Source organism: Sus scrofa, chromosome 3, assembly GCF_000003025.6.
Source record: "Sus scrofa isolate TJ Tabasco breed Duroc chromosome 3, Sscrofa11.1, whole genome shotgun sequence".
Classification (NCBI taxonomy): domain Eukaryota; kingdom Metazoa; phylum Chordata; class Mammalia; order Artiodactyla; family Suidae; genus Sus; species Sus scrofa.
In genome coordinates, this window is record NC_010445.4 from 39,049,213 (window position 1) to 39,073,636 (window position 24,424).

The 24,424-nt window shown below is 55.4% G+C and overlaps 1 protein-coding gene and 5 non-coding genes across 6 annotated transcripts; 2 read left to right on the forward strand and 4 right to left on the reverse strand.

Moving 5' to 3' along the window:
- On the forward strand, window positions 4,846-4,918 carry TRNAK-CUU. Its single transcript has one exon. It is a non-coding gene; the product is annotated as a tRNA-Lys (tRNA).
- Window positions 7,784-7,855, reverse strand: TRNAP-UGG. Its single transcript has one exon. It is a non-coding gene; the product is annotated as a tRNA-Pro (tRNA).
- Window positions 8,880-8,952, forward strand: TRNAK-CUU. Its single transcript has one exon. It is a non-coding gene; the product is annotated as a tRNA-Lys (tRNA).
- TRNAR-CCU lies at window positions 15,245-15,317 on the reverse strand. The gene has a single exon. It is a non-coding gene; the product is annotated as a tRNA-Arg (tRNA).
- TRNAR-CCG lies at window positions 17,308-17,380 on the reverse strand. The gene has a single exon. It is a non-coding gene; the product is annotated as a tRNA-Arg (tRNA).
- On the reverse strand, window positions 17,719-24,387 carry LOC100627836. Its single transcript, XM_013995735.2, has 11 exons — window positions 23,255-24,387; window positions 23,031-23,171; window positions 22,755-22,950; window positions 22,553-22,641; window positions 21,666-21,776; window positions 21,358-21,525; window positions 20,622-20,844; window positions 20,167-20,283; window positions 19,437-19,511; window positions 18,818-18,921; window positions 17,719-18,235 (listed from the first exon to the last, which is right to left on the reverse strand). The coding sequence occupies exons 1-11, from the start codon at window positions 23,327-23,329 to the stop codon at window positions 18,122-18,124; spliced, it is 1,413 nt and encodes a 470-aa protein (XP_013851189.1). The 5' UTR covers window positions 23,330-24,387; the 3' UTR covers window positions 17,719-18,121.

A 24,424-nucleotide genomic window follows, 5' to 3' on the forward strand; every position in this document is an offset into this window, starting at 1 on the left:
AAGCCAGAAGGGCTACACTGAATGGAAAGCCTGGGACAGGCCAGGGACACCCTGCCGGTCCCCCCACAATATCAGGGATGACAGCCCAAGCCTTAGCAAAATAACCAGAACCCCCGACCCACGCGCCGGCCTTGGAACTCTGTAGGAGGACCTAAGACCTGCTGATGCCTAAAGCTGAAGTTCCATGTGCCCCAACCCTGCCAATGGAAACTTCCAAGACCCAAAACACAATCCTTGCTCCAGGCCAGGGCCCATAATTCCTGGCTTAAAAGGCCAGCGAGCCCCCACTAGGCCACCGGGCCTCCTCCACCAAGGCCGTGCGTTTCCCCTCCTTCCACCGGCGGCCCATCTGGCCACCCCTCCACCTCTGTGAACACCAGTCCTCTCTCTCCCTCATCTCCTCATCTTTGCTCTGCCCCATGAAGGACCTGAACAACCCGCCCCACCAGTGAGCCCTGCCTTCCAGGTCTGTGCCTCTCCAAGGTCAGAGCCCACCACCTCTCCCGGTGAGGCTGGTCCCCACAGATCTGGCCCCTGCAGAGTTCTCAGCACAGGGCCTGGCTAAGTACCCAGGGCAGAGAGTTTGTGGGCTGAATGGGGAGTGGAGCCAGAGTCTACGGAGGTGAGGAAGGTCACCGAGGTAGCAGGGGCAAGAGAGACATGAGAGGGTGTTATCTCGGGCTTGAGAAGACCCAGTGGAATTTAGACAAGAACTCTTCGGAACACTTTAGGGGATGGGCTGAGATGTAGAGGGAAGAGCTCTGGAGAGATCAGAGCCCTCCGGGCTGGAAGAGGTGGGGGCTGGGGACAAGGACACCAGCTCAGGTGTAGAGGCTCCTAAGGGAGGGCCCCGGGAAGGGCCCAGGCCACATGAGTCGGCCCTCTGGGGTGATCGGGGCACCAGGACTCTAAGCCTCACGAGACCCACTTTTCTCTGGATCCAGATTCGCTTCCAGGTGGAACAGAGTGACAGCTGCATCGCCTGTGGGCTCGTGGAGACGGAGGAATCCAGAAACCGCGGCCCCAGCTCTGCCCGAGCCTTGGGCAATAGAGACGGGAAAGGGCCCGCCGTGTTCTGGGTCGTGGAGACGCCAGTCGAGCCTAGGACTGCAGGAGGCAGAGCGGGGTGCGAGGTCCGCAGAGCATCAGCTTCCGGGACCTGGTGACCACCGGGGCGGCGACGCTGAGCTCTCCTCTTCTCCGGGGCTGAGAGCAGAACATACCCGAGCGCCTTGCTGGGCCGCCCAAAATGGGGAAACTGGCAGGACAGGGAAACGGTGTGAAGAGAACCAGCCATGGGTAGATCCAGAACTTGCACGGAGTTGGCTCGTTGGTCTAGGGGTATGATTCTCGCTTAGGGTGGGAGGGGTCCCGGGTTCATAATCCCGGACGGTCCCTGTACCTTTCTGCTCCCGAGAGCCTAGTGTCAGGACACCTCGCCTTCCATCCACGCCTCTGCGGCTCTACTCCCCCAGGACAGTTTCCCCTCCCTGCCGCTAGGGGGCGCCGGGAGGCCGCCGCTGCAGGGCTGGGAAGCCCAGGAATGCCACTCCCACCCGGGTGCGGGAAGACCCCCCAACTGTGCTGTAGCTATGCTACTTCTTTCATTAACGACCAGCGCGGGATCTGGGAGCCTCTCAGGACCGCCCTTCCCACGGGGCAGACGGAGAGGCAGTAGGGCGGCTGGGTAGGACCGCCCTGAGCGTGCACTGCCCGAAAGGGACCTCTACTTCAGCAACAGTGTCTCCTCAGCTTCCCCTTCCCTTCCTGAGATGTGAACAGCATGTCAGAACCACTTCGGTGGGTGGCCCAGCACCTGGCAGCAGCCTCCCAACGCTCCGCGTTACTCCCTCCAGCCTCTAAGGATGGACATCGAGTTACCCCAGCCTTCTCTTTGTCCACGTGGGGGGCAGTAAGAGTCGCCTCTTCTCCCCCGAACCAGGGGGCATCAGCGGAGCCTAGAGGAGAGCATGAACTCCCACTCCAGCCCAGCAGTGAGGGGGTCCCACCCTGTGTGAACTGCCCACCAGAGAGCCACAGGGCGGCCCCGTTTTTCTCCACCAGAAGGGCGCCTTGTCAGAGAGGCTGCTAAATTAGATTTCAATGAGATCCAGAGTCTCATCATACCAAACATGCCCAAGACGTGATGGAAAATCATTGGTTAAACTAAGAACCAGGAAAATTTCAACCTGAAGGAGAAATGGCAATGCCAACTCAGGTGTTGCAACTACCTGCCAAGGAGGGTAAATGCGGTGACGCAGCCGTTGTCAAAATGCTTCGAGGAGCAACCGACTGTAACGAATTTAAAAATTGAAAGTCTAAGGGGACTCTTCTTCCCCCTCTCAGCCTGTCCGGGAAGCTCTTTGTTTTCCTGTAATAAAGACTTTGCTTTCTTGCTGCGTTTGCGTTCTCGTAGTTCATTCTTGGGCTCATTGAAGAACCTGGGTTCTGGTAACATCTTTCTGGCATCATCTTTTGGGGGCTCGACCAGGATCCGATCCAATATACCAGCACTCACAAGAGTGTGTCTGATTCCCTGCGAGACCTCCGGCAGCCGATTCGTAAGATTCTGATCCAGCTCCAGCTTTTGGCGCTGCCCTCAGGAGCTGGCTGCCCTCTTCTTCCTGGAGGAAATTTGCTCACCATAGTCAGCATTGTGATCTTGATTCCTTTATTGAGACCCTGTATAAGTAATTGTATTTCTCGCTTCATTGCACCCCCAGTAAAAAGCCAGCAACCTTCAGAAAAATTGGAAGTCTCAAACAAAGAGAAGATAGAAAGAATAACCAAATGGAAAACTTAGAACCGAAAAATACAATAACTGGAATAAAATTCTTAATTGATGGGCAACAGCAGAGTGAACAGGACAGAAGAATCATTGAACTTGAAAATAAAACAATACAAGTTACCTGATCTGAAAAACACAGAAAATAGACTAAAAACAAATAAAATAAAATAAAGCCTCAGGGATGTGTGGAACTTTAACAAAATATACAATATTGGACTCACTGAAGACCCAAGAGAGGAGAAAGATGGGGCTAAATAGTATTAGAAGAAATAGTCGCTGAAAATTTCTGGTGTATTTTTTAAAAAATAAACTTTAGGAGAGGGTGTACTTGCGCTTCTCCATTCTTTGATCAAAGAATAAAGGTTTTACCCCCCAGAACCCCTTATTTTTAGCCTTTTTTTATTAAAAAAAGAAAATTGAGCATAAATACATACCCCCCTGCCCCCACACACCATAGCCTTCTCCATCCCCGTGTATTTGGAAACCTAGCTCCCCACTACCTTTTTTTCTGATATATTTTAAAGCCTATATAGTATCACTTCACCCATAAAAGCTTTTTGCCTTTTTTTTTTTTGCAAACATCTCTACAAATAAAGTCCTTTGTTTTAAAACAACGCCATGCACACACCCAACAACATTAAGGGTGATTGTCTTCTTAAGCCCACTGTGTAGAGGTTCCTGCTGCCTCCTAACCTCCCCTCTGCACTTGGTTGGCTGGATTTGGGATGCAGGACAGGTCTGCATGTCACAGTTGGTGGAGGCAGAAGTCTCAGTGGAACCTGGGCAGATTCTCCAAGGCTCCCCGTCTTCAGACTTTGGGGTCGGGAAGGAGTGGACAACCCCGAGGTGACCCCCTCCCAGTCAGTTGTATATCTGGAGTCTCTTTCTGCTCTGGAGAGCCCGGCTGGAAGGACGTTGTGGCCGGGGCCTCAACCCGCTCGAGTCTCTCTCCTGGGTGCAAAGATCAGCCTGCTCCTTCCAGGATGTCTTTGATCTGGACCCTGAGTCCCAGGAGACTGGATCCCGAAGCAGAGGCATGAGGCAGGTGTTGAGGTGGGCGCCACGAGGTCTGTACCCTCCTCCAGCAATCGACCCCTAGGGCGCTGGTTCCAGCAGCTCAACATCATCCAAAGAAAGCTTGGAGTTAGTGGATGTAAACTATGACATTTAGAATGGATAAGCAATAAAGCCCTGCTGTATAGCGCAGGGAACCATATCCAGTTAGCTGTGATAGAACACGATAGAATGTGTGTGTGTGTATATATATATATATAAATGTATATATATGAATACCTATATGATATATATATATGTAAACTGGGTCAATTTGCTATACAGCAGAAATTGACATTGTATACTTTAATTTTTTTAATTAAAAAAAGATAGATCGTCCAAGGGGCAGACCAAGAAGGGTTGGGCCAAATAAACTTGTATTTGTATTTGTATTATTTTGGCCGAACCCGTGGCATGTGGAAGTTCCCGACCAGGGGTAGAATCCAGCCACACTTGCAACCTGAGCCACGGTTGTGGCAACTCGGGATCCTTATCCTGCTGCGCCGCACGGGAACATCCAAAAACAAATTTTTAAAGAAAAATACATCTATTTTTGATGATTCAAAGAAGGCACAGGTACAGTTATGCACACAAGTGGAGACCAGTAAGTGTAACAATTATTTTAAGTTCATAGGTTTGTTTGCTCACAGGCAGGGGTGGGCTTCTTGTTGTCACCCCATTTCGGGCTGTGTGTCTGCTCGTTACGGGGTCAGCTGGGGGTTGGGTCTGCCCTGAGTTCTGTTAATGCCACCGCCTGGCTTCCTGTGGCCGCTGAGCCACTCTTTGTCACTCTGTCCGTCAGTGTAGCATCTCGCCTGTCCCCACCCACCCACCCCGCACCCAGCCCGGTCCCGCAGTACCCCACGCAGCGCCTGGCCCAGGGAGTGGATGCTTTGAGGGGACTCCACAAGCCTAATGCCCCAGGACCTGCCCAGCCGGGTCATTTGCGATTATCCACAGCCGGTCAGGTTTCCAAACTTGACGACAGAAGACTATTCACTGTCGCCCGGCTAGCTCAGTTGGTAGAGCATGAGACTCTTAATCTCAGGGTCGTGGGTTCGAGCCCCACGCTGGGTGTCCTTTTAAACTTGGAAACCGCAAAGATCCCTGAGCATTTCCCTGCCCTTGGTTTCGGTCCAATCCCTGAAACGCATCAAAGGCCTTGTCCTACAGACGGGTCCAGCCACCGTCACTTCGCACGTGGACACTCTCCTGACAGGGGGTCGTGAGCTCATTCTTACTTCATCTTCTTTTAATGAAAGCAACCTTAGAAAGGGGTCCATCAGAGATTCGAACCTGGAAAAACTACGCAGTTTTTCCTTTGGGTTATTAGTCTATGGAGCGAGCAGCTACTCATCTCCGCCGCCGCAGGACAGCATTCATTAAAAATCCAACTTTCACAGTGGCAAGTCCCTTTGGGAGTGACGATCAGTCCCAAGCAGGGGTGGCCCCGCAGGTCAGAGAGGCCTAGACCACTGGAAGGGTGAGGGTGACAAGTCGACTGAGCATGTGATGAATGCAACGGCTGTGTGTCCCCGACCTATCCCAGCCAGCCTCTCTTTAAAAGTTGGGTTCGTCCAGGACTTGAACCCGGGCCCTCTCGCACCCTAAGCGAGAATCATACCCCTAGACTAACGGGCAATCTCCTGTTTGGTTTTGGGAGGGGAGTGTCCTTTGCTGTCCAGTGGCGTTTAAGCTGGCTCTGTCCTCTTTGGACTGTCTCGGTTTTCTTGTCCATGAATTTTTGTTCGCTTTCCTGGTGAGTGTTGGGAACAGATTTGATTCCTCGGGCAGGAGCGGCACGGGGGAGGTTCCGCGTTTTCAGACGCCGAGAGTCCAAGTTGCCAAGTCCTGATCCGTCGCCCTGCTCTCTGCTGGGGGGGGAAACTGAGGCATCAGCTCAGCAGAGCGTCCTCGGGTCCCCTGCGGTCATCACACTAAGGGCTGGGCTGCAGAGTGAAGCTGGGAGCAGGGTTTGGACTCCGACGGCGGTGACTAAGGCTCGCGGATGCCTCCTGGGAGCACCAGGAGGAAAGACGTGAGGCGCGTCCCGGGTCTCACACCCCGTCCAGCCCAGGGAGCAGCCTTCCTGAGTCCCAGGCTAGCGTCAAGCACAGACTGCAGCCGAGAAAGGGCCCTGGCGGCGGCGGGAGTTTAAGCAGGAAGCAAAAGGACGAGAGAGGACGTTGAGGAAACTCTCGGGGAGACTCCTCTCTTGCCACTGCCCAAGACCTGGGTCACAGGGGCCTCCCTGTCCACTGAGCACGCCTAGACCCGGTCCCATTTGTGTCCAGATCAGATCTGGGTCCACCCACCCCTGGGCCGGCCTCACGGCTCAGATCCCACACCAGCTCTGCCAAGGATGCCCACCCTGCCCGAAAAAGACCAAAAAAAGCAAATGGGGCTCCTCTGTGTTTTGAAGCCAAAATGAGGTTAAGACCTCCCTTCCTCTGCAGTTCCCACGTCACTGTCCTGACCACCCATTCACTGGGCAAATGAGAGCAGGGCCCTAGCTTGGTATAGAGGGGGCAGACCCCCAGTGCCAAAGTGGGGATTGGGTTAAAGAAGGCCTGACAGAGGCATACCACCGATGCAGGAGTTTGCAGAGGAACCAGCCTGCTGGTGGAAGCTCAGGAGTCCTAATAGGTTCTGGCTGTAGAAGAAAGTGTTGGCCAGAGAGCCTGGTTCTGCTGGCTGACTTCTAGCAGGGCTTGAGGCTGGAGAGGCCTCCCTGGGTATCCCGGTGGGCTCCTGGATTCTGGGCAGGGAATCTCCTTGATCTGGGACTTGAGATCAGAAGGCATGAAAGGGGCACCCAGCAGGCACCATCCTGGGCTTAACGGAAGAAACCTGGGCATTTAGGTCAGAGAAGAGGCCCACCAGCCCCGTGCTCCCTCTGCATGTGCTGAAGCTCTGGCCCTGTGGCAGCTGGCCTGGCAGAGCCTCTCTGCCACAAGCCCCTGCTCCAGTCACTCCTCTGCGATGAGGAGTCAGGCAGCTCTTTGCAGATTGGGGCGCCCGGAATTAAAACCAAAGCCTGGGTCTCACCTCTATCAAGCATGCCTTTTATTTTCTGTATTCTGAAGCTTTGATGTCCAGAGCTTTAGTGATTCTGGAGGGAATGCCCCCGATCCCCCAGGGCTGGCCGGTTCTTAGAAATACTAAGCAATTCCTCTGCCAGCAGGCACTTCCAGTGCAAACCAACCAGTCCCCAGCCCCCAGCCCAGAGCCCACAGCCACCTGTCTTTTCAGGCTCTCACACTCTGGGCCACAGTCCACCTGCCAGAATCACCCCAAGGCTGGGAAACCGACAACTGGGGGTAGCATCTATGCCTCAGAACCTGCTGAAATTATTTGAACTAACCCATTTCAACCTGCTTCCCCCGCCTCACCTGTTTTACCTTCTGTGAAACCACAGCAAAGTCAGTTGCCCTGTGTTCTTCTCACTCTCCTGCCTTCAGCCTCTTGGGGCGTCCCCTCAGCCCTTTCGTCTTGGAAACTGAGTAACAAGCGATCTTTCAATGGCCAGATCTGACGGCCTCGGAGAATAATAGTAAAGCCTTCGAAAACCCTGTCCTCCCACCCGTGTGGGGAGCACAGCCCTCTGGATGCCTGTGGAAACCCCATGCCCTCTGCCCCAAGGCTCAGTCTCAGCTGCGGTTGGTTGTGGAAGCCCTTCAAAAGCAGGAAAAAAGATGTTGAAACCCGGGCTATTCGGGATTTGAATTTATGAGCAAAAACAGGCGTCGCATTGTGGCCCAGACCCAGGGACTGGTTCACAGACCTGTTCCGCCGCCGGGCTCACCCTCCTTCCGGGTTCCTTCCCCCTCAGTCAGGCCTCCCGGCCGCCACTCCAGCTCCCGACCCAGGGTGAGTGATCCTATTGCGCAATAGGAGCTCTGACGCCCTCAACCCGGAAATACGGGGGTGTCTGAAAAAGCTGGGCTCGTCCGGGATTTGAACCCGGGACCTCTCGCACCCAAAGCGAGAATCATACCCCTAGACCAACGAGCCAACGGGAAGAAATGTCGCCGATGTTGGCTTTTGGAGGCCTGAGACTGCGACTGGCCCTCCCGTCCCGGCAGAGTCCGAGCTGCCTGTCCCGCTGGGAGGTGCGCGGGGTGGCGGGGAAGGTGTCGGTTTGCACTGCAGAAGGAGACGCGCAGGTGCAGCGCCGCCGCCCCCTCCGGAAGAGGGGGCTCCGGCGCACCCGGTCCGCAGGGTCGCAGAGCCAGACTCTCCCAGACCAGTAGGGCCACCCAGCCCCAAGCAGCTACAGAAAGGGACAGGTGACGAGGAGGAGGAGGGAGTCCGTGTGGCCCAGGTGAGCGTGGAGGTCTCTTACGCTGGACCCCAAGCTAGAAATTTCACCCAACGCGAGACGCAAGTCCAGGACCTTGAGAATGAGGCCCCGCCTCTTCCCAACTGGCCCCCTAGGTGAGCCTCGAATATCTCGGGGTCCCTCTTGGCCTGGGCTCGGCCTCAGAAGATCCTCACACTTCTGGAACCCTGTTGCAGGGGTCCGGACTGGGGTTGGCGCTCACATCTTGCCAAATGGCAGCTGCTCCAAACTTTTCTTCTCTCTTGCGCTTGCAAAAGATCAGGCATCCACCTGGTGAGGACCGTCTCCCTGTCTTGTCCCCGCGGCCGGCCACGGAGTCTTCCTAATTTGCTTTAGACCACTCGCCCTCCGAAGGGCTGAGAGCGTATTGATAATGAGAAATGGCCTGTGATTGGAATCTGACAACTCCCACTCCCGAAGCAAGGATCACACCGCGTTCCTCAATTACTCTCTAGTGACACCTACCACTGTGCCCTGGCCCCCAACTTTCCAGCTCCCTCGAACTAGGGGGCCACACAGACCCACCGCCAGACAGGGGCCTGGAGCAACCTTCTTCCCAGTCGAAAGGACCCGTGGATTCAGCTCCAGTGCACGCGATGCAGTGCGCTCAGGATCCAGAGAGAACCCCTACTAGTTTAAGGACAGTCAAGTTCTGAAGATCTCCAACTAATTTGTACCGAAGTGCACTTCCTGACTGCCCGGCTAGCTCAGTCGGTAGAGCATGAGACTCTTAATCTCAGGGTCGTGGGTTCGAGCCCCACGCTGGGCGTAACTTTTATCTAACAAAAGTTGTGGCTTCACGACTCTGCAGAAGTGATCCTCCAAAGACCGTATTGGTTCGTATAAACTATTCCTGGTACTAGGAGAACAGCACGCAGGCTCACCCTCATCAGAGCGACTCGCTTTTCTCTCATTACCATTTTGGATCTTAAAAGTGAGGAGTTGGCCGTTCCCGCTGCGGAGCAGTGGGTTAAGAACCCGAGTGCAGTGGGGCTGGTCGCTGCGGAGGCTCGGGTTCCTCCCCGTCTGGGTCAGGGAGCAAAGGATCCAGTCTTGCCACAGCTGTGATGTAGGTCTCAGCTGTAGCTCGGATTCATGAGCTTGCTGCAAGTGTGGCCAAACTTGAAATTTACACGAAAGTTTCAAGTTCAGCACACGGAGCGGTTGCAAGCCCCTCTGAGAGATTCCTTTTCAGGGACTTTGGTGAAATTTCTTGAATTTCCGGGGATCGGGGCGAGTGCTCATCAGGCCAAGTATTATCACCCAAAGTAGGACTCGAACCCACGTCTTAGGAGATTGCGTCTCAGTTCCACAGGCTAAAGGAGAGCAACTGAAGACTTGGCAATGGATTTCCAGCTACTCTGGCCCTGGGGGAACCCATGCGGAGCGCCATCTGGAGTGGGGGCTCTCCCACCCAGAACCTTTGCCTCCTCCAACTTTGTGTCCCTTTATGCATCCTCTGTAGTCTTCCTCTGTCCTGGGTTAGAGACACTTCGGGGAAGGGAGCCTCTCCTCTGACCGTCCACTCCCATTCCAAACCCTCTCCCCCTTCTAAGGCAGAAAGAACGCTGGACATCGTGGGAGAGTCCAAGGAGAGGTCAGGTGTTCTGCAGTGAAGGGAATATGGGTTCCTTTGGGGGTGGCGGAGCAGAGCCACCAGAAGGGTTAGTGAGGCTGGCGCTGAGGCTCCATGTTGGGTCGTCTGGGTATCCGAGTTTGGGGGGGAACGAGGGAGGAGCAGGACAGGGCTTGGGACCCGGGAGGTGCCTGGATGGGGGCACATGGCTCATCCAAAATAGAGAGGGTATTCACCAGGGCCCTGCTATATTCTGTGTCTCCGGAGAACTCAGAGAGAGGGAGGGGAAAGTGAGGGAGAGATTTGGAGTGATTTTAAGGACCGGCTCACACAACTGTGGGGATCCCAGAGTGAAATATGCAGGGTAGGTCAGCAGGCTGGGAATTTCAGCAAGAGCCCGAGTTTCATCATGGACGGGACACAGAAGACAGTCAAAGGCAGAATTCTTTCTCTTGGGGGTAACCTTCGTCTTTTCTCTTAAGACTTTCAACTGATTAGATGCAGTCCACCTGCCTTATTGCAAGATAATTTGCTTTACTCAACTCTGCTGACTTAAACATCACATCCAGAAAATAACTTCCCAGCAACACCTACTGGGTTTTGTTTTTGTTTTTTTGTCTTTTTGCTATTTCTTTGGGCCGTTCCCGCGGCATATGGAAGGTCCCAGGCTAGGGGTCGAATCGGAGCTGTAGCCACTGGCCTACCCCAGAGCCACAGCAACGCGGGATCCGAGCAGCGTCTGCAACCTACACCACAGGTCATGGCAACGCCGGATTGTTAACCCACTGAGCAAGGGCAGGGACCAAACCCGCAACCTCATGGCTCCTAGTCGGATTCGTTAACCACTGCGCCACGACACGGGAACTCCAACACCTACTGGTTTTTTCCAAACATCTGGGCACCAGAGCCTGGCCAAACTGACTCATAAAATTTACCTTCACAGGGTCCTATCAAGTGCTGGGCTTCCTTCCATACTTGCCAAGGGAAAGAGGAGGTGGGGGAGGGATGGATTGGGAGTTTGAGGTGTGCAGGTACAAACTATTACTTACAGATACATAAACAACAAGGTCTTACTGTAGAGCACAGGGAACTCTATTCAATATCCTGTGATAAACTATGATAGAAAATAATCTTTAAAAGGATGGTATATATAGGAGTTTCCCCTGTGGCCCAGTGAGTTAAGAATCAGACTATAGCGGCTTGGGTCACTGTGGAGGCACAGGTGTGATCCCTGCTCCGGCACTGCTGCAGCTGCAGCTCAGATTCAGACCCGGGCCAGGGGGCTTCCATGTTCCACAGGTAGCCATACAAAGAAAACAAAAAATGTATAACTGAATCCCTTTGCTGTACAGCGGAAATTAACACAACATTGTAAATCAACTACAGTTCAATTAAAAAAAAAAAAAAAAGTCCTTCCTTCTTTTTTTTCTATTAGCCGCACCTGCAGCCTGTGAAAGTTCCCAGGCCACTTGGCCACCAGGGAACTCTCCTAGGCTACCTTTTTAACAAGACACAAAGTACAAGAGCTTACCTTCTCCTTTGGGTGTGTCCCAGAACGCAACGGACCAGAAAACAGTCACTCCGAAGCTTCTCGAAGATGCTGCTGTGTCCCCTCAACTGTGCATGTCTTATTGCCTCGGTGAATGGCATTTCCTCCAGGCGCCCCAAGATCCTTGGTCAGCTGGTGGGGGGGTTGTTTTTTTTTAGGTTCATACCTGTGGCATTTGGAAGTTCCCAGATCAGAGATCGAACCTGTGTACTCATGGATATGAGTCGGGTTCGTTACCACTGAGCCACCACAGGAAGTACAGCTGGCTCTGTGAGATCATGGAACCACACAGGCACGCCATTCTATGCCCTTCTGATTCCTTCCTTCACAGCGTGCCATGGCATTTCAGGCACCTCCGCTTCGTCTACTGTAGGCCATTGCTTTTTCCATCCTTCCATAGCTGTGCCAGCAGTGTGTTATAACCAGATTGAGGGACCATGGAAGGGTGTGAGGTCCTGTGTCACGGAAGAGTGTCCCATACTGATAATCTCTCCCTTTTCCAGTTTCTTCCTCTCCTCATGCAGACGCACGGCCATCAGGATCCACTCCAGGTGGATTCTGCGGACGAATGGTATCCAGACCCCACGGCTCCTTTGCTTAGGAATTCCTTTCTTCCCTGAAGCAGTCCAGGTACTTTCCTAGTTGAGCCCTGCTGAGATGTGACCCCAGTATTTGGTAGGGTGGCCCGAGGGGAAGAAGGAGCAGGTTTTGCGGGGACCAGACGTTGTCTTGTAAGGCAGCTCACCTGGGGTTCCTCTTCCTCTCCAGGCAGAGGGTGGAGGCCTGGGCCCCCTCAGCAGGCACAGAGGGTTCCAGGTGCTCAATGCATCGACCCAGATATCCCCATTCCAAGTTTCGGGGCCCCCCTTCTTCCCTATCAGCACCCCGACATTGGCATAGGAAACGTGCGGAGACTGAGAATTCACCTCGGCCTCAGGTCCGGCGACTTTCACCGGTTTCGCACTGAGCCCAGACTCTTCCCTGGCCCTTCAGCTGTAGGAAACTCACCGCCCAGCAGCCTCTGATGTTGACGCTGCTTTGAATTGGTGATTAGTCCTCCCGAGCCAGTCATTCTTTGGTTTCAATGCATTAAAGACATTGAAACACTTTTGTGTCCAAGCATCAACAGCAGCCATGTAATTTCACAACCCTTAGAACAATCACCACCCCTGTAGCTCAGAAATGCCAAGCACAACTCACTTCCCTCGTCCGGCCATCCCAGCTCAACGTGGGCAAAAATCTTATTAACTGCACGGCTCCCACATCCCCAGGTGTCTCAAAACTCTACCTCCCACCAGTGACGTGGTCCTTGGTGCCAGGCAGCCCTTGGAATCTTGTAACCAAGCAAGAGCTCAAGGGGCTTTTCCAGGACCGAGTCCCCTCATGTCTTCCACCTGCCCTGCCTTTCTCTGCAGAATAAATTTAATCAGAGAAAGGAGAAAATACAGAAAGAAAGGAAAATAGTCAAGCAAGACAAAATAGCTCAGCCATTAAAAAAAGGCTAAACAAAACCTTTCGTTCCTCCTCCAGGTCTGCAGAGAACATTTTGAGCCAGGACCTTGGGTTTGTTTTGCAGATACTGGAAGCCCCCCCTCCAGGTGGAAGAAGTTAACTGTAGGCTTCTGGCAGCACGAAGCCCCCAGACATCAGGAACCAGGTGGATGATATTGACTCCAGATTACTCATCACCAACCAATCAGAAGAATGTGCACGAGCTAAACAGCACCCCCAGCTACCCCCAACCCCGTCTCTAAAAACCTTTCCCTGAAAGCCATCAGAGAGTTGGGGTCTTGCTTGGCACCTGCAATGAACACTGCACTTTCTTGCACACAACCCAGCGCCAGTAAACTGGTTTTACTGCAGGTGGTGGGGAGGGAGGGGGCAAGAAAACGGACCCAAGTTTTTTTTTTGTTTGTTTTTGTTTTTTTCTTTTTAGGGCCTCATATGGAGGTTCCCAGGCTGGCGGTCGAATCAGAGCTGTAGGTGCCTGCCACAGCCACAGCCACAGCCACAGCCACACAAGATCCGAGCTGCATGTGCGACCTACACCACAGCTCACGGCAGTGCTGGATCATTAACTGGTTGAGCCAGGTCAGGGATCAAACCCGCCTCCTCATGGATTTTAGTGGGTTCGTTAATCACCGAGCCACAACGAGAATTCCTGGATGCTTTTTTTTTTTTTTTTTGCCCTGCTGTGTGGGCCATGGATTGATAATGACTTTGAGCTTAAACGCAGTCCCGAGCTCCTTGCCAATCAGAAGTGGGATCCTGGTAATTCACAGCCCGCAGCAGCATCATGATCAAGCCACTCACCGCCTGGTGATCACGACGAGGTGCTGACTGAAGCAAGTGTCCTGAGGACGACGTGTCTCTTGCACGTGACTGTCACGGCAGTAAAGGTGACTGCAAGGATGGCGGCGTGGGAAGATTTCTCCTTGGGTGCACCTGGTTGGTTAAAGAAAGAAAATGACAAAATCAAGATCACACCTTTAAACTTTCAGCCTATGTCATGCTCAGAGATCCAGGGACATTTTATGGCAGCCATAAAATCATCTTATAGCTTCAGGGCTGACATTGCTGAACACTCAAACGCATAACTGAATTATGCATCTTGCTGAATGACCATGGAGGTTGCGTTCACAGCCTAGGGAAATCTTTCAGGTGGAAAGAGTGGCATTGACCAGGAAAGAATGGAGGCAAAGCCTGGAGATGTCTCAGCTTGGAGGAAGCTGAGAATCTTGAACCTGCTGCTGGCCACGTACGGTGGTGAGAGAGGCTGCAATGAGATTAGGTCCTTGATTTGAGAAGGGATGATGGAACCCCAGGAAATACGGGAAGTAAGGCCAGAGCTGGAGAAACAGAAGAGTCTCATTTCATGGTCTTTAAAAGAAAAAGTGAACTATGTGTTTATATGTCTGTATGACAAAGCTGCAGCGGTCAGCTTTCTCTGTGTGGCGGGGAAGGCTTGTGATAGAACTCTCCACCGTGAGCATGAAGACGTGGATTGCATGGATTAAAAGAGAAAACTGGAGTTCCTCGTGGGTCAGCAAGTTAAGGATACAGCACTGTCCCTGCTGTGGTTTTGGGGGGCTGCTGTGTTGCAGGTTCAGCCGGGCAATTTGCACAGGCCTCAGCAAGGCTGAGAGGGAGAGAGAGAAAAAGCTTCATTATGGACTATGTAAAAAATGAGCTAAAGCAGAGAAAATAGCATAATGTGTCCAGTAAAGCCATTATCGGCTCGTGGGAAAGCTTGTTTTGTCTATACCGCCATTCGGCCCCTGAGCTTTCCCCCCAGCTTTATTGAGGTATAACAGACAAATAAAAACGGTATATATTGAAGGTGCATGACATGATGATTTGATATGTATTTCCACTCTAAAATATTTGCCACAGTCCAGTGAATTGACACATCCATCAGCTCACTCAGGTACCTTTTGTGTGTGTGGCAAGAATGCTCTAAAGGCCTACTCTCTTAGCAAATTCCAAACACACAATACGGTATTATCAACTGTCCTCATGACCCAGCCCGTTATTGTAAAGCACACCAGCTGTCATATAATTCAATCTCTAAATAATTGGGTGTGCTTATAACAATGCTTTTAAAAATATAAGTTGCCACATTACAATGGACACAAAAAATGTGCAATTTTTTATATCAAGTAGAACGGATGGTTATTAATAGAACGGATGGTTATTAAGAAAACATAAAGGATGCGAGGACTCTTGAAAATTGAAAACGGGCACAGAAAATTAAGCCACTTCGGTTTTATTTGCGGGCGGCAGATAACCTTCAGGAGACCTTCAGAAGCTCTTTCAGTAGCGTCAAGTCGATGTTTGAATTCATCTCTACGTTTTTACTCCCTACACTCAAGTTGGTTTAATCGGGTTTGTCCTCGCCCATGTTTCCCCCAGAGGTTTTAAAATACAACTCTTTTCTACCCCGGGTGGGACTCGAACCCACAATCCCTGGCTTAGGAGGCCAATGCCTTATCCATTAGGCCACCGGGGCTGCCGAAAGCGACGTTGCAGCAGTCTTAGACCAATCTCTCTGTCACCTCCCTGCGGTTTCCACAGGCTACGCAAGCAGCTTATATTCCCTGCCAGGCCTCTTGACGTCCGCATCCGGTCGGCGCTTCCGCTGGAATCTCGCCGGCTCCGGAGCATCCGCGAACCCGGGAGGGACGGCGCACGCGCGAATGGAGCTCAAAGACCTGGGCTCGCAATTATTAGCTTGGCTCTCTGGGGGGCGGGATATGATCTTTGCTCAGGGCTTAGAGGGTCTGGGGATCCGGACGAAAGCTTTCCGTTTTAGGAGAATTCGGGTCCTAGGATAATTAGCATCAACGAGGCGTTCACTACGCAAAAAGTGGGGGCGGAGGGGAGAGAGGGAACAGGCGCCTGAGAAGAGTCCATTCCTATCCTCATCCTCCTCCCTACGCGGCCCCTCAGCAAGTGTCTCCTGGCTCCAAGCCCACATGATTTTTAAGCAGAGGCCAGTGGCCTCCGTTCTTTGTCCTAAGGGCCCTCGGCGATGGCTCCGTATCCGGTGGGCTAGCTCAGCTGGTAGAGCATGAAACCGTATAACAGAGAACCCAGCGTTGACTTGCCTCCAAGAAGATGGGTATTCTCTCCCATCTTTGAAAAATTTGTCTTATTGTGGCTACCAGAGGTGCGGGAGGGGAAGCGCGGGGGACTTAGACGAAGGAAGTCAAAAAGTACAAACTTTCGGTTAAAAGTAAGTAACAGAGATGTAATGTACAACATGATACAGATAATTAACGCTGATGGACGTTCTAAGAGTGAATCCTGCGAGTTAAGAGAGTAAATCCTAGGAATTCTCATCACCAGGATGATGCATGGTCACTAACCTGTCATGGCAATCACTTCATCGCGTGTGTACGTCGAATCCTTATGCGGTAAACTTTAAACCTATACAGTGCTGTATGTCGATTATATCTCAAGCAAAGTGGGGACAATAATAAAAATGTTTATCTTAATGACGTTTCTTTATATGTATGAGCCCTCTGTAAACCACTGAAACATCTCAAAAAAGATAAAGGAGAAAATAACACTCCGTAGGATACCAAGGCCACCTGCGCCCACAGTAGGGGTACGCGCTCAGCGGCCATCCCCCCAGCCTTTACCCTGGTGCGAGGAGGTCCCATCACCTTGGTCATTCGGCTTAGCCAGAATCCCTCGCAGATAACTCGGTTCCGAAGGTAGAGTCGTTCTTTTTTCGAGGTAAAATGTTAACTCAATCCTGGGCACATTCTTAGACTTTAAATTTTAGGCGCGGGTTCGATCCCTGCTCCGGGAACCTCCGCATGACGCTGGAGCTGCCAAAAATAAAAAAATTAAAATTAAAAAAAGAGAAAAATTAAAATATACATTCACACTAATCATTTAAGGGTATACTCTCATTGCCAAAATCAAAATAATCTGAAATAATCTGTTAGCTTTTTATCTTTTAGATTTTAAAAAACATTTTTATTTTGATAAAATATATATAACGTCGAATTTGCCATTTTAGCTATTTTTACGTGTGCAATTTAGTGACATCAGTTACATTTACAATTTTGTGCAATCATCACCACCTATCTGCAAAACTTTTTCATCACAATAATTTATTACATTTTAAAATGCACCTGTCCACTGACACTTTGGGAGCAACCCAACTCCGCAAAAGTTCAACCCCTCGTTTGTCACAGTTCCCGTCCGAAGTGTATTCATGCAGCCAGTCCCCTCTGGGCTCCGGGGACTCAGTTGCTTGAGGTCCGCAATCGGCCCGGATATGCCCAACCTTGGTCGCCACAGTGACCTCGGGGTCTCCCCAGGGTCCCGAGCTCCGCGGCTGCAGCTGCAGGGCTGCGTCCTAGGGGCTGGAGGGTGGGTGGCTGACAGCCGGAGTGTCCTAGGCCCGCATAGGAGGGAGAAGTTTGGAGAGAGAGAAATCCATAAATGAAAAAAGAAGAAAAAAAAATAGAACAGAAAAAGCACAGCGACCACGAAGGGACTCGAACCCTCAATCTTCTGATCCGGAATCAGACGCCTTATCCATTAGGCCACGCGGCCATGCAGCAAACAGCGCTACAGCCTTTCTCATAAAGCTTTCTCAGGCGCCTGCTCAGTGTGCCCTAACACTCATGCTCGGTGGCCAGGCGCCCCGCCCCTTAGGCTCCGTGTGGACGGGGCTCCGAGCTGGGCCACTGAACCCTGCCGAGCACCCGAAGCCTGTAGAGCGCAGCCCACGTGGGCCTGTGCGTTGAGAGTTCGAGCCTGGGTGAGGCCGTCAAAGCCCCTCCTGTTCCAAGAGATTCCTGATCTCTTCCCCACGCGTCCCCACAGCGCTGGGCCCGGAGTTGCCCACGGCTCCCCCTGCCCCCTTGCCTCCCCCATCACAGCACCGCTAATCCCGCCTTGCTCTGTTCCAGTCTTGTGGCCCCAGATTGGGCTCTGACTGCGGTGTGGGCCGAGGTCCTGTCCACGGCCCCAGCGTGCGCTGGGAGGACGCCGTGGACCGCAGGCTGCCCCTTCCCGGGACGTGGCTGCCCCCGCGCCTGCCCTCCTCTGTCCGCCGGCGGGCCCAGGCTCTGAAGCCCCAGGCGCTCTGCATATGTTATCTCACTGATTGTCGCAGCTCCCTGAGAGCAGGCGCTATTCACACGTACAGACATCCTCAGGTTTCTTTTATGCCCGCTGAGCCACCCGTGCTATGGCGCCTTTTATTGCAAGGAGTGGACGGGGTCAGTGGTGGCGCTGGGTTGGTGCCTGGCCGCCCAGGCAGCACTTCGGGGGGGGGGGCCATGGGCACAGTCAGGCCTGGAGGCAGAGCCGGCGCCTCAGGGAACTGCAGATCTCCAGGCAGGCCTTGCGGCGCTCCTCGCAGTCGGGACCCAGCACATCCAGCTCACACACCTGTCGGTTGACCTGTGCGGACCACACAGCCAGTGCCCAGGGCTGCCTGGTCTTCCCGTGCCCAGCCTGGCACCCGGTGTATTGTAAGACCGAAAATTTCAAGTGCTGCCCTGACATCTTTGGGTCTCACAGGCCCCTGTGGCTTCCTGGGGATGTGCGACCACCCTGCAAGGGGGGACCCCCATCCCGCTAGTTCCCTCGCCGGCCATCCTCAGCCTGAGGGGCTCCAGTTCCCTGCCAGTCTGTGAGATTCCGCAAACAAGCCCATCACAGCCTCCTGTAGGAAGGAGGGGCACTCCAGCCCTTGTTACTACAAAGCCTGCATCTACAAAGCCCCTGCTGTTCCCGCTGGCCCCAGGGCAACCCAGCGTGGCCTGCCCAGCCTGAGGGGTCCTCCTCCCCCAGCCGTGACCATACGTGAGATCTCACCTGGCCAGTGCCGGGTGTTGTGTGTTCAACCAGGTCAGACTGTTGAGGGCGGGGCATCCCTCCCCCAGAAATGGGGTCCATAGGAGGTGATCAGAACCCCAGGGCTGGGAAGAAGGATGAATCCAGCTCCCCTCCCCAGGCCACCACCCCCAACCCCCAAGTCACCTCAGTCATCAGCTCCAGGAGGTCCCTCCCGGGGTCAGCTCGGAGAACCTCCACCAGTGTCTGGATAAAGTCGGAGCCTCTCTCGTCCCGATAGGCAACACAGCCTAGGCCAGAGGACCAGGGCCAGAGGGTCAGACTCGGGCCCTCCCAGCTGCCTTCCAATGCCCCGGGGGACCTACTGTTGGTGGAAGTGGGGGCATGCACACAAGACCCCAGGAATCAGGCAGGAACAGGAACTTCTTGCTTCTAGAACAAAATGTTGCTCAGTATTTGCTGAGTGAATATAGGATGGATCCAATATCAAAGAAACGCTGAATGTGAACCTTCTACGTGCCAGACGCTGGACAGGGCCCTGAGGCAAACAGACCTGTCCTGCCCTCGGGAGCTCACAGCCTGGAGGAAGGGATGCGGGTACAGGGCTCAGCAGCGTGAGTCAGCCCCCAACACGTGCTGTATTATCATCAGCAACAGACACAGAGGGAAGACAGCTTCACCGCAACTAGGCTGGTGGCTCTGCGTGCTAACAGTCAGGCTCCAGGTGCCCTTAAAGTCACTTCAGATCTGTGGCTGGGAGGCCAGGCCCTGTGTCGTGGGGCTTCTTGATGACCCGCCGCCTTACCTTCAGCGGCTGCATAGACGGTCAGGAGGTCCGCTGGGTTAGAGCGCCCTGCAGTGGGGTCCCTGGACAGGCTGCCTGCAAGAGGGGCGGACTCCACTTACCCAGCCTCCTGGGACCCCACGAGCCCCAAGGGTCTCCTCAAGTCTGGCTCAAGGGCACACAGGGCAGCAGAACCCATGCAGGGCAGGAAAGACAGGTCAAGTTTCACACCTCACCTGCTATGTGACCTCAGAAAAGCTATTTTGCCTTCCTGTCTCCAGGGCTGTCCTGGGCTCAGGGAGGGGAAAAGACCCTCAATTTTCAATTTTCTTTTTTTTTTTCTTTTGCTTTTTAGGGCCGGCATATGGAGGTTCCCAGGCTAGGGGTCCAATTGGAGCTGCAGCTGCCGGCCTACACCACAGCCACAGCTACGCAGGATCCCAGCTGCGTCTTCAACCTACACCACAGCTCATGGCAACGCTGGATCCTTAACCCACTGAGCAAGGCCAGGGATTGAACCTGAAACCTCATGGTTCCTAGTCAGGTTCGTTTCCACTGCGCCATGATGGGAACTCCAACGCCCTCAATTTTCAAAGGCTTTGCTATTTAAGATTTTCCTTCCCATCTTCTTGGCGAAGAGTGGAAGGAGGTGGCAGCAGAACTCCAGCTCAGAACCCTGGAAATGCTCTCCAGACACCGCCCTGCTGACAGCCCCGTCCAAGTTCAGGCTCCAGGAGGGGGGCAGACCCACCTTGCACATCGGCATAGATCTGGAGGACATCGGCACGGGAGTGGATGGCTGGTGGTGCCCGCAGCCAGCGCCAGAACCAGGGGAGAGCTGTGGGCCCCACACCAGCGTCCCTGTGCCCTGCGGAAGGAGGGGGCCGTCATCTTTTCATTCGGAGACATTCGGGGGTGTTTCCAAGGCTCTGGCCCCCAGCCCCCGGAGCTCCTGGGCAGGTCAGCCAGGCTGGAAACATTCAGAGCATGGAAGGGCAAGTGCTGAGGGTGACATGTTCATGGATTTGACCTCCAGGAGAGCCTGGGAGAGGGGGCGGGGAAAGAGGGGTGCTCAGGCTTCCTGGAGGAGGAGGTGAGCGAATTCTAGGAGGCTGAGGGCTGGGTGAGGACAGCGAGGGCAGCAGGAGGCAGGCTGGAGCCCGGGATGCGACCAGGCCCCCAGGGTAGGCCCCAGACCCTGCTCACCCCCACGGCAAGCCTGAACCAGGAAGATCTTGGGGCGGCCCCCCAGGGCCCCACAGCAGCTCAGCTCCTGCACCAGCACCTCTGGCTGCACCTCTTGCCCATCAGCCCCCAGCAGCTGCCCCTTAGGCCCCCCGTGGGCCATAAGGGCCACAAGGGCACAGCTCACTGGGCCCCTGCGGGTGTCCAGCTGCTCCCGGAACCGGGCCACCTCCTCCTGGAAAACCTAGGGTGGGGATGAGATCGAGGACTGGGCCAGAGTCACTGTGTCGCAAGAACCAGGTGGCCCTCTGTCCGGGTAGTTTCTCTAGCCTCCTGCCACCTCCTGCCGGCCTCAGGCCCAGGAGCAAGTCCCTTTCCAAACCTCCCTGCATGGCCTTACTGAAGGCGAAGCAGGTCCAGCCTCCTGTAGCTGGTTCTCCAGCCCCAGGGGAGAAGCCGCACCAAAAAGCTAAGAGTTGGGAGGGGAGGGCAGTGAGCTGACAGGTGTCTCGGATGGAACCTGAGACCCTCCCAGGGAAAGCCAGAGGGTCCAGCTAGGACCTTGAGCAGCGAGCAGAGACATGGCCAGCGTGGGCCATGGAGGCTGAGCTTCCGGAGGCAGGGGAGTGGGTTCCCAATGCAACTAGACGTGGGGTGCACTTCCTGCCCACGACTGGTAAGAGAGGCCCAGGTGAGAGTCCCCAGGGTCCTGGCAGGGGTGCCCTTCCTTCAGAGCATAGCTTGGGCTTCCTCTCACCTGGGCTGTGGGGTCCATCTTCAGGGTGGTCTCGAAGCCCAAGGCCTGGCACAGGTCTCCCAGGGCCTCCACATCACGCAGGGCCCCAGGCCGGTCCTGGATCACGGCCAGGAGAAGAGCAGCCCTGGCCCCAGACAGGTCATACTGTGCGCAGGGGCTGGCTTCTGGCTACAGATGGGGGTGGTCACAGCGGTCTGAGGACCTCCCAACTGCTGGCCTCCCCGCCCCCTCCCCCGTCAGGTCTCCGAGCCTCCGTCCCACTCGAACCTGCTGCCACATGGGAGGCCCCCTGCCCTGTCGCCCCTCACCTCGGGCCCCCAGAGCTCCTCGTCCCCTAGGCACAGTGCCCCCCGCAAGGAGCTCCGAAGGACCGGGCAGTAGGTGGCCCCTGGGGACTCTTCGGCTGTCCTGCAGAAGACCTGGGGAAGGCGGGGCCAGAGGGCTCCTCAGGCTGCTGGGGGGGGACAGGGCTCCAGCCCCAGGGAACAGCTCGGCCAGGCTCAGGGCTATGCCACATTCTCTTTGGGGTCCCCTGCCAGGAGGGAGGGAGGGAGGAGGGACGAAGGAAACAAAGGCCTGAGGGGGGCCCTGGGATTCCCGGGACATGAATGGCTTCAAGCAAAAGGCGGTCGCGCCACGAGCCACACAGCTCCCTGTTCCAGGGAGGTGGGTCAGGGCCCGTCTGGGAATGGTCACCCCAGGGCGGGCACTGCCCAGGGAGGGGACCATGTCCCACCTCCGGTGTCACCCAGGGGCCACCTAACGGCCCAGAGAGACCTTTGGGCCTTGGGACAAGCATGAATCATCCCCGACCCTGGCCCCCAGGGACCCACAGTTGGACGGACTGTCCCTGCTGGGTGAGCGTGACAGGGGTGGACAGGAAGACAAGCCCCGACTCAGGGAGGCGAGGGAGGGCATGGCCGACCACCCGGAAGGGAGGCCGAGGAGGGCAGCCTGGGCCAAGGCGGGAGTTACGATGGCACTGGAATATCTGGGGGTCCCTGGGGGGTTGTGGGCAGGGCACGGGTCAGGGTGGGAGGAGAGGCTTAGAAGCTGACACCGAGTGTAGACAACAAAGGTTTCTATTGTGGAATGAATGGGTGGGGACAATGGGTTCAGGGGAAGACAGCAGAGCGGGGGCGGGGGGGAGCGACTGTCACAGCCTCCTCCCCAGGCCCCCCTCCTGGGCCCTCACCTCTGCCAGCAGCTGCAGCAGAGGCTGGCGAGGACAGCGGCCACAGAGCTCGCCCAGTTCAGTGAGGAAGGTACCAGGCTCGGGGGCAGCTGGGTGGAGAAGCAGCACGGAGACCTGGACCAGCTGATCTCAGCCCTCTTGCCGGCGCCCACCGCCCGCTTTGCAGCCCCCCCCCCCAGGGGTCCCTGCCCGGCCCACTCACCCGCAGGAGCCCCCGAGAGCAGCAGGAAGACTTTGGGGCGGCCCCACAGCGCCTCACAGCGGCTCAGCTCCCAGACCAGCTGCTGTGCCTGTCTCAGCTGCTCCCTGGGGGCCACCAGGGCCACGAGAACACAGCCCACAGGGCCCCTGTGGGCATCCAGCTGCTCCCGGAACCTGGCCAGCTCCCCACGGAAGCCCTAGGGCCAGAATCAATGCTGGGCCTGAGGCAGGGAGGCCCCCGTGGGGCTGGGGGCACAGGGGGCAGGCAGGGGCTCACCTGGGCTGAGGCCTCCCTCCTCTGGCAGCTGGTGAAGCCCAGGGTCCGGAACACACCCTCCAGGATGGCGACTGTAGAGGCTGACACCTCAGGGCTGCTGAGGGTCAGGGCCACCCTCGGACCCTGCACGCGGTACTTGCCCTGGGGAGGCAACATGAGAGTCGGGCTGGGCTGGGGCTCAGCCGGGAGCCAGGGAGGGGCAGGTCAGGCGGGGCTCTGACCACCTTTCTGCCCAGGCTCTCCCGAGCATCTGCCATCTGCGAGGCCGCCCGCAGGGTCCCAGCGACAAGGAAGGCCATGGGGGTGAGGTGGGGGCTTCCTCTGAGCGCAGAGTTCACCCAGTGCCAATGCTCTGGGTCCCAACCCTTGCCCTCTCCCCAAGTCCTGCCCTATCAGCTCTGTTTATGAGCCAAGCTGGACTCTGCCCCCTGCCTCAGAACCCTGGGTCCTGGGTAGTCCCCCAGGCCCTGCTCTGTCTCCTGGCTGGTGTTGACACACCCCCACCCATGCCAGGAACCTGTGCCCAGTCCTATTCTTAGCTCCTGGCCCACCTGCTATCTGATCTCATTACACTCGAGGGTCTCCTGGGCCAGCGATCAGCTCCAGAAAAGCCCACATGCTGCTCCCGCCATCCCTGGCCCTCCTCACTAACTCAGGAGCCTTGAAGGGTGCCACCCCAGAGGGGAGAGCCCTGGCCGGACTCGGCTGGCCAGTGAGACCCTGGCTGCTTCATCTGGGAAATGGGGCCCATCCAGAGAACTCAGGATAAAGCCAGCGTTAAATGGGGGGGGCGGGGTCAGAGAGGCGGGCACACACACTGAGGGACAAAAACGCCTCGTCTCCGCCGGCCTCCGCCGCCTCTCAGGTGGCCCTCTGAGGCCACCAGCTGGTGAACTGACAAGGACTGGTGCCCACCAGTTCCACAGGGGCTCAGCAGGGGCCCAGTAGGGGCCCAGCAGGGGAGGGACAAGGGCTGGATAGGGACAATGCTTGGCCCGTTTAGACACTCTCCCTAAGGGATGTGACACAGGGTCCTGCCTGGAGTTCTGAGCCCCTAGGCAGCAAGAGCGTACCACTGCCCTGAGCAGTCACTGTCCCCAAGCCTGTTTCCTCATGTCGCCAAAGGGGGCGGGGGGAAGGAGTGAAGATGCCAAGTCCCAATCAGCTCCCCTACTGTCCTGCTGGTGTGGAGAGGGGTGCCACCAGCTGTCCCCCCTGAGCTGTCCTCGGACCAGACAGCCACTGGCTGACAGGACAAAGGTCATGGCCACACTCAGGGCCCAGGCGATCTGAAGCCAAGAATATGGCTCCACCTGACGGCCATCCAGCATCCAGTGCCACCAGGATCACAGGGCTAGGGGGCCCAGGGGTATGAACTCCAAGTGTCCCAACCC

Bases quoted from the DNA above. Each gene is read 5' to 3' on its own strand.
- LOC100627836 (XM_013995735.2), bottom strand. From the start codon at position 23,329: ATGGCCTTCCTTGTCGCTGGGACCCTGCGGGCGGCCTCGCAGATGGCA. The intron at 23,172-23,254 runs GTGGTCAGAGCC...TTGCCTCCCCAG, and splicing joins GGGAGAGCCTGGGCAGAAAG to GGCAAGTACCGCGTGCAGGG. The intron at 18,236-18,817 runs GTGACTTGGGGG...TGGTCCGCACAG, and splicing joins TCCTGGAGCTGATGACTGAG to GTCAACCGACAGGTGTGTGA.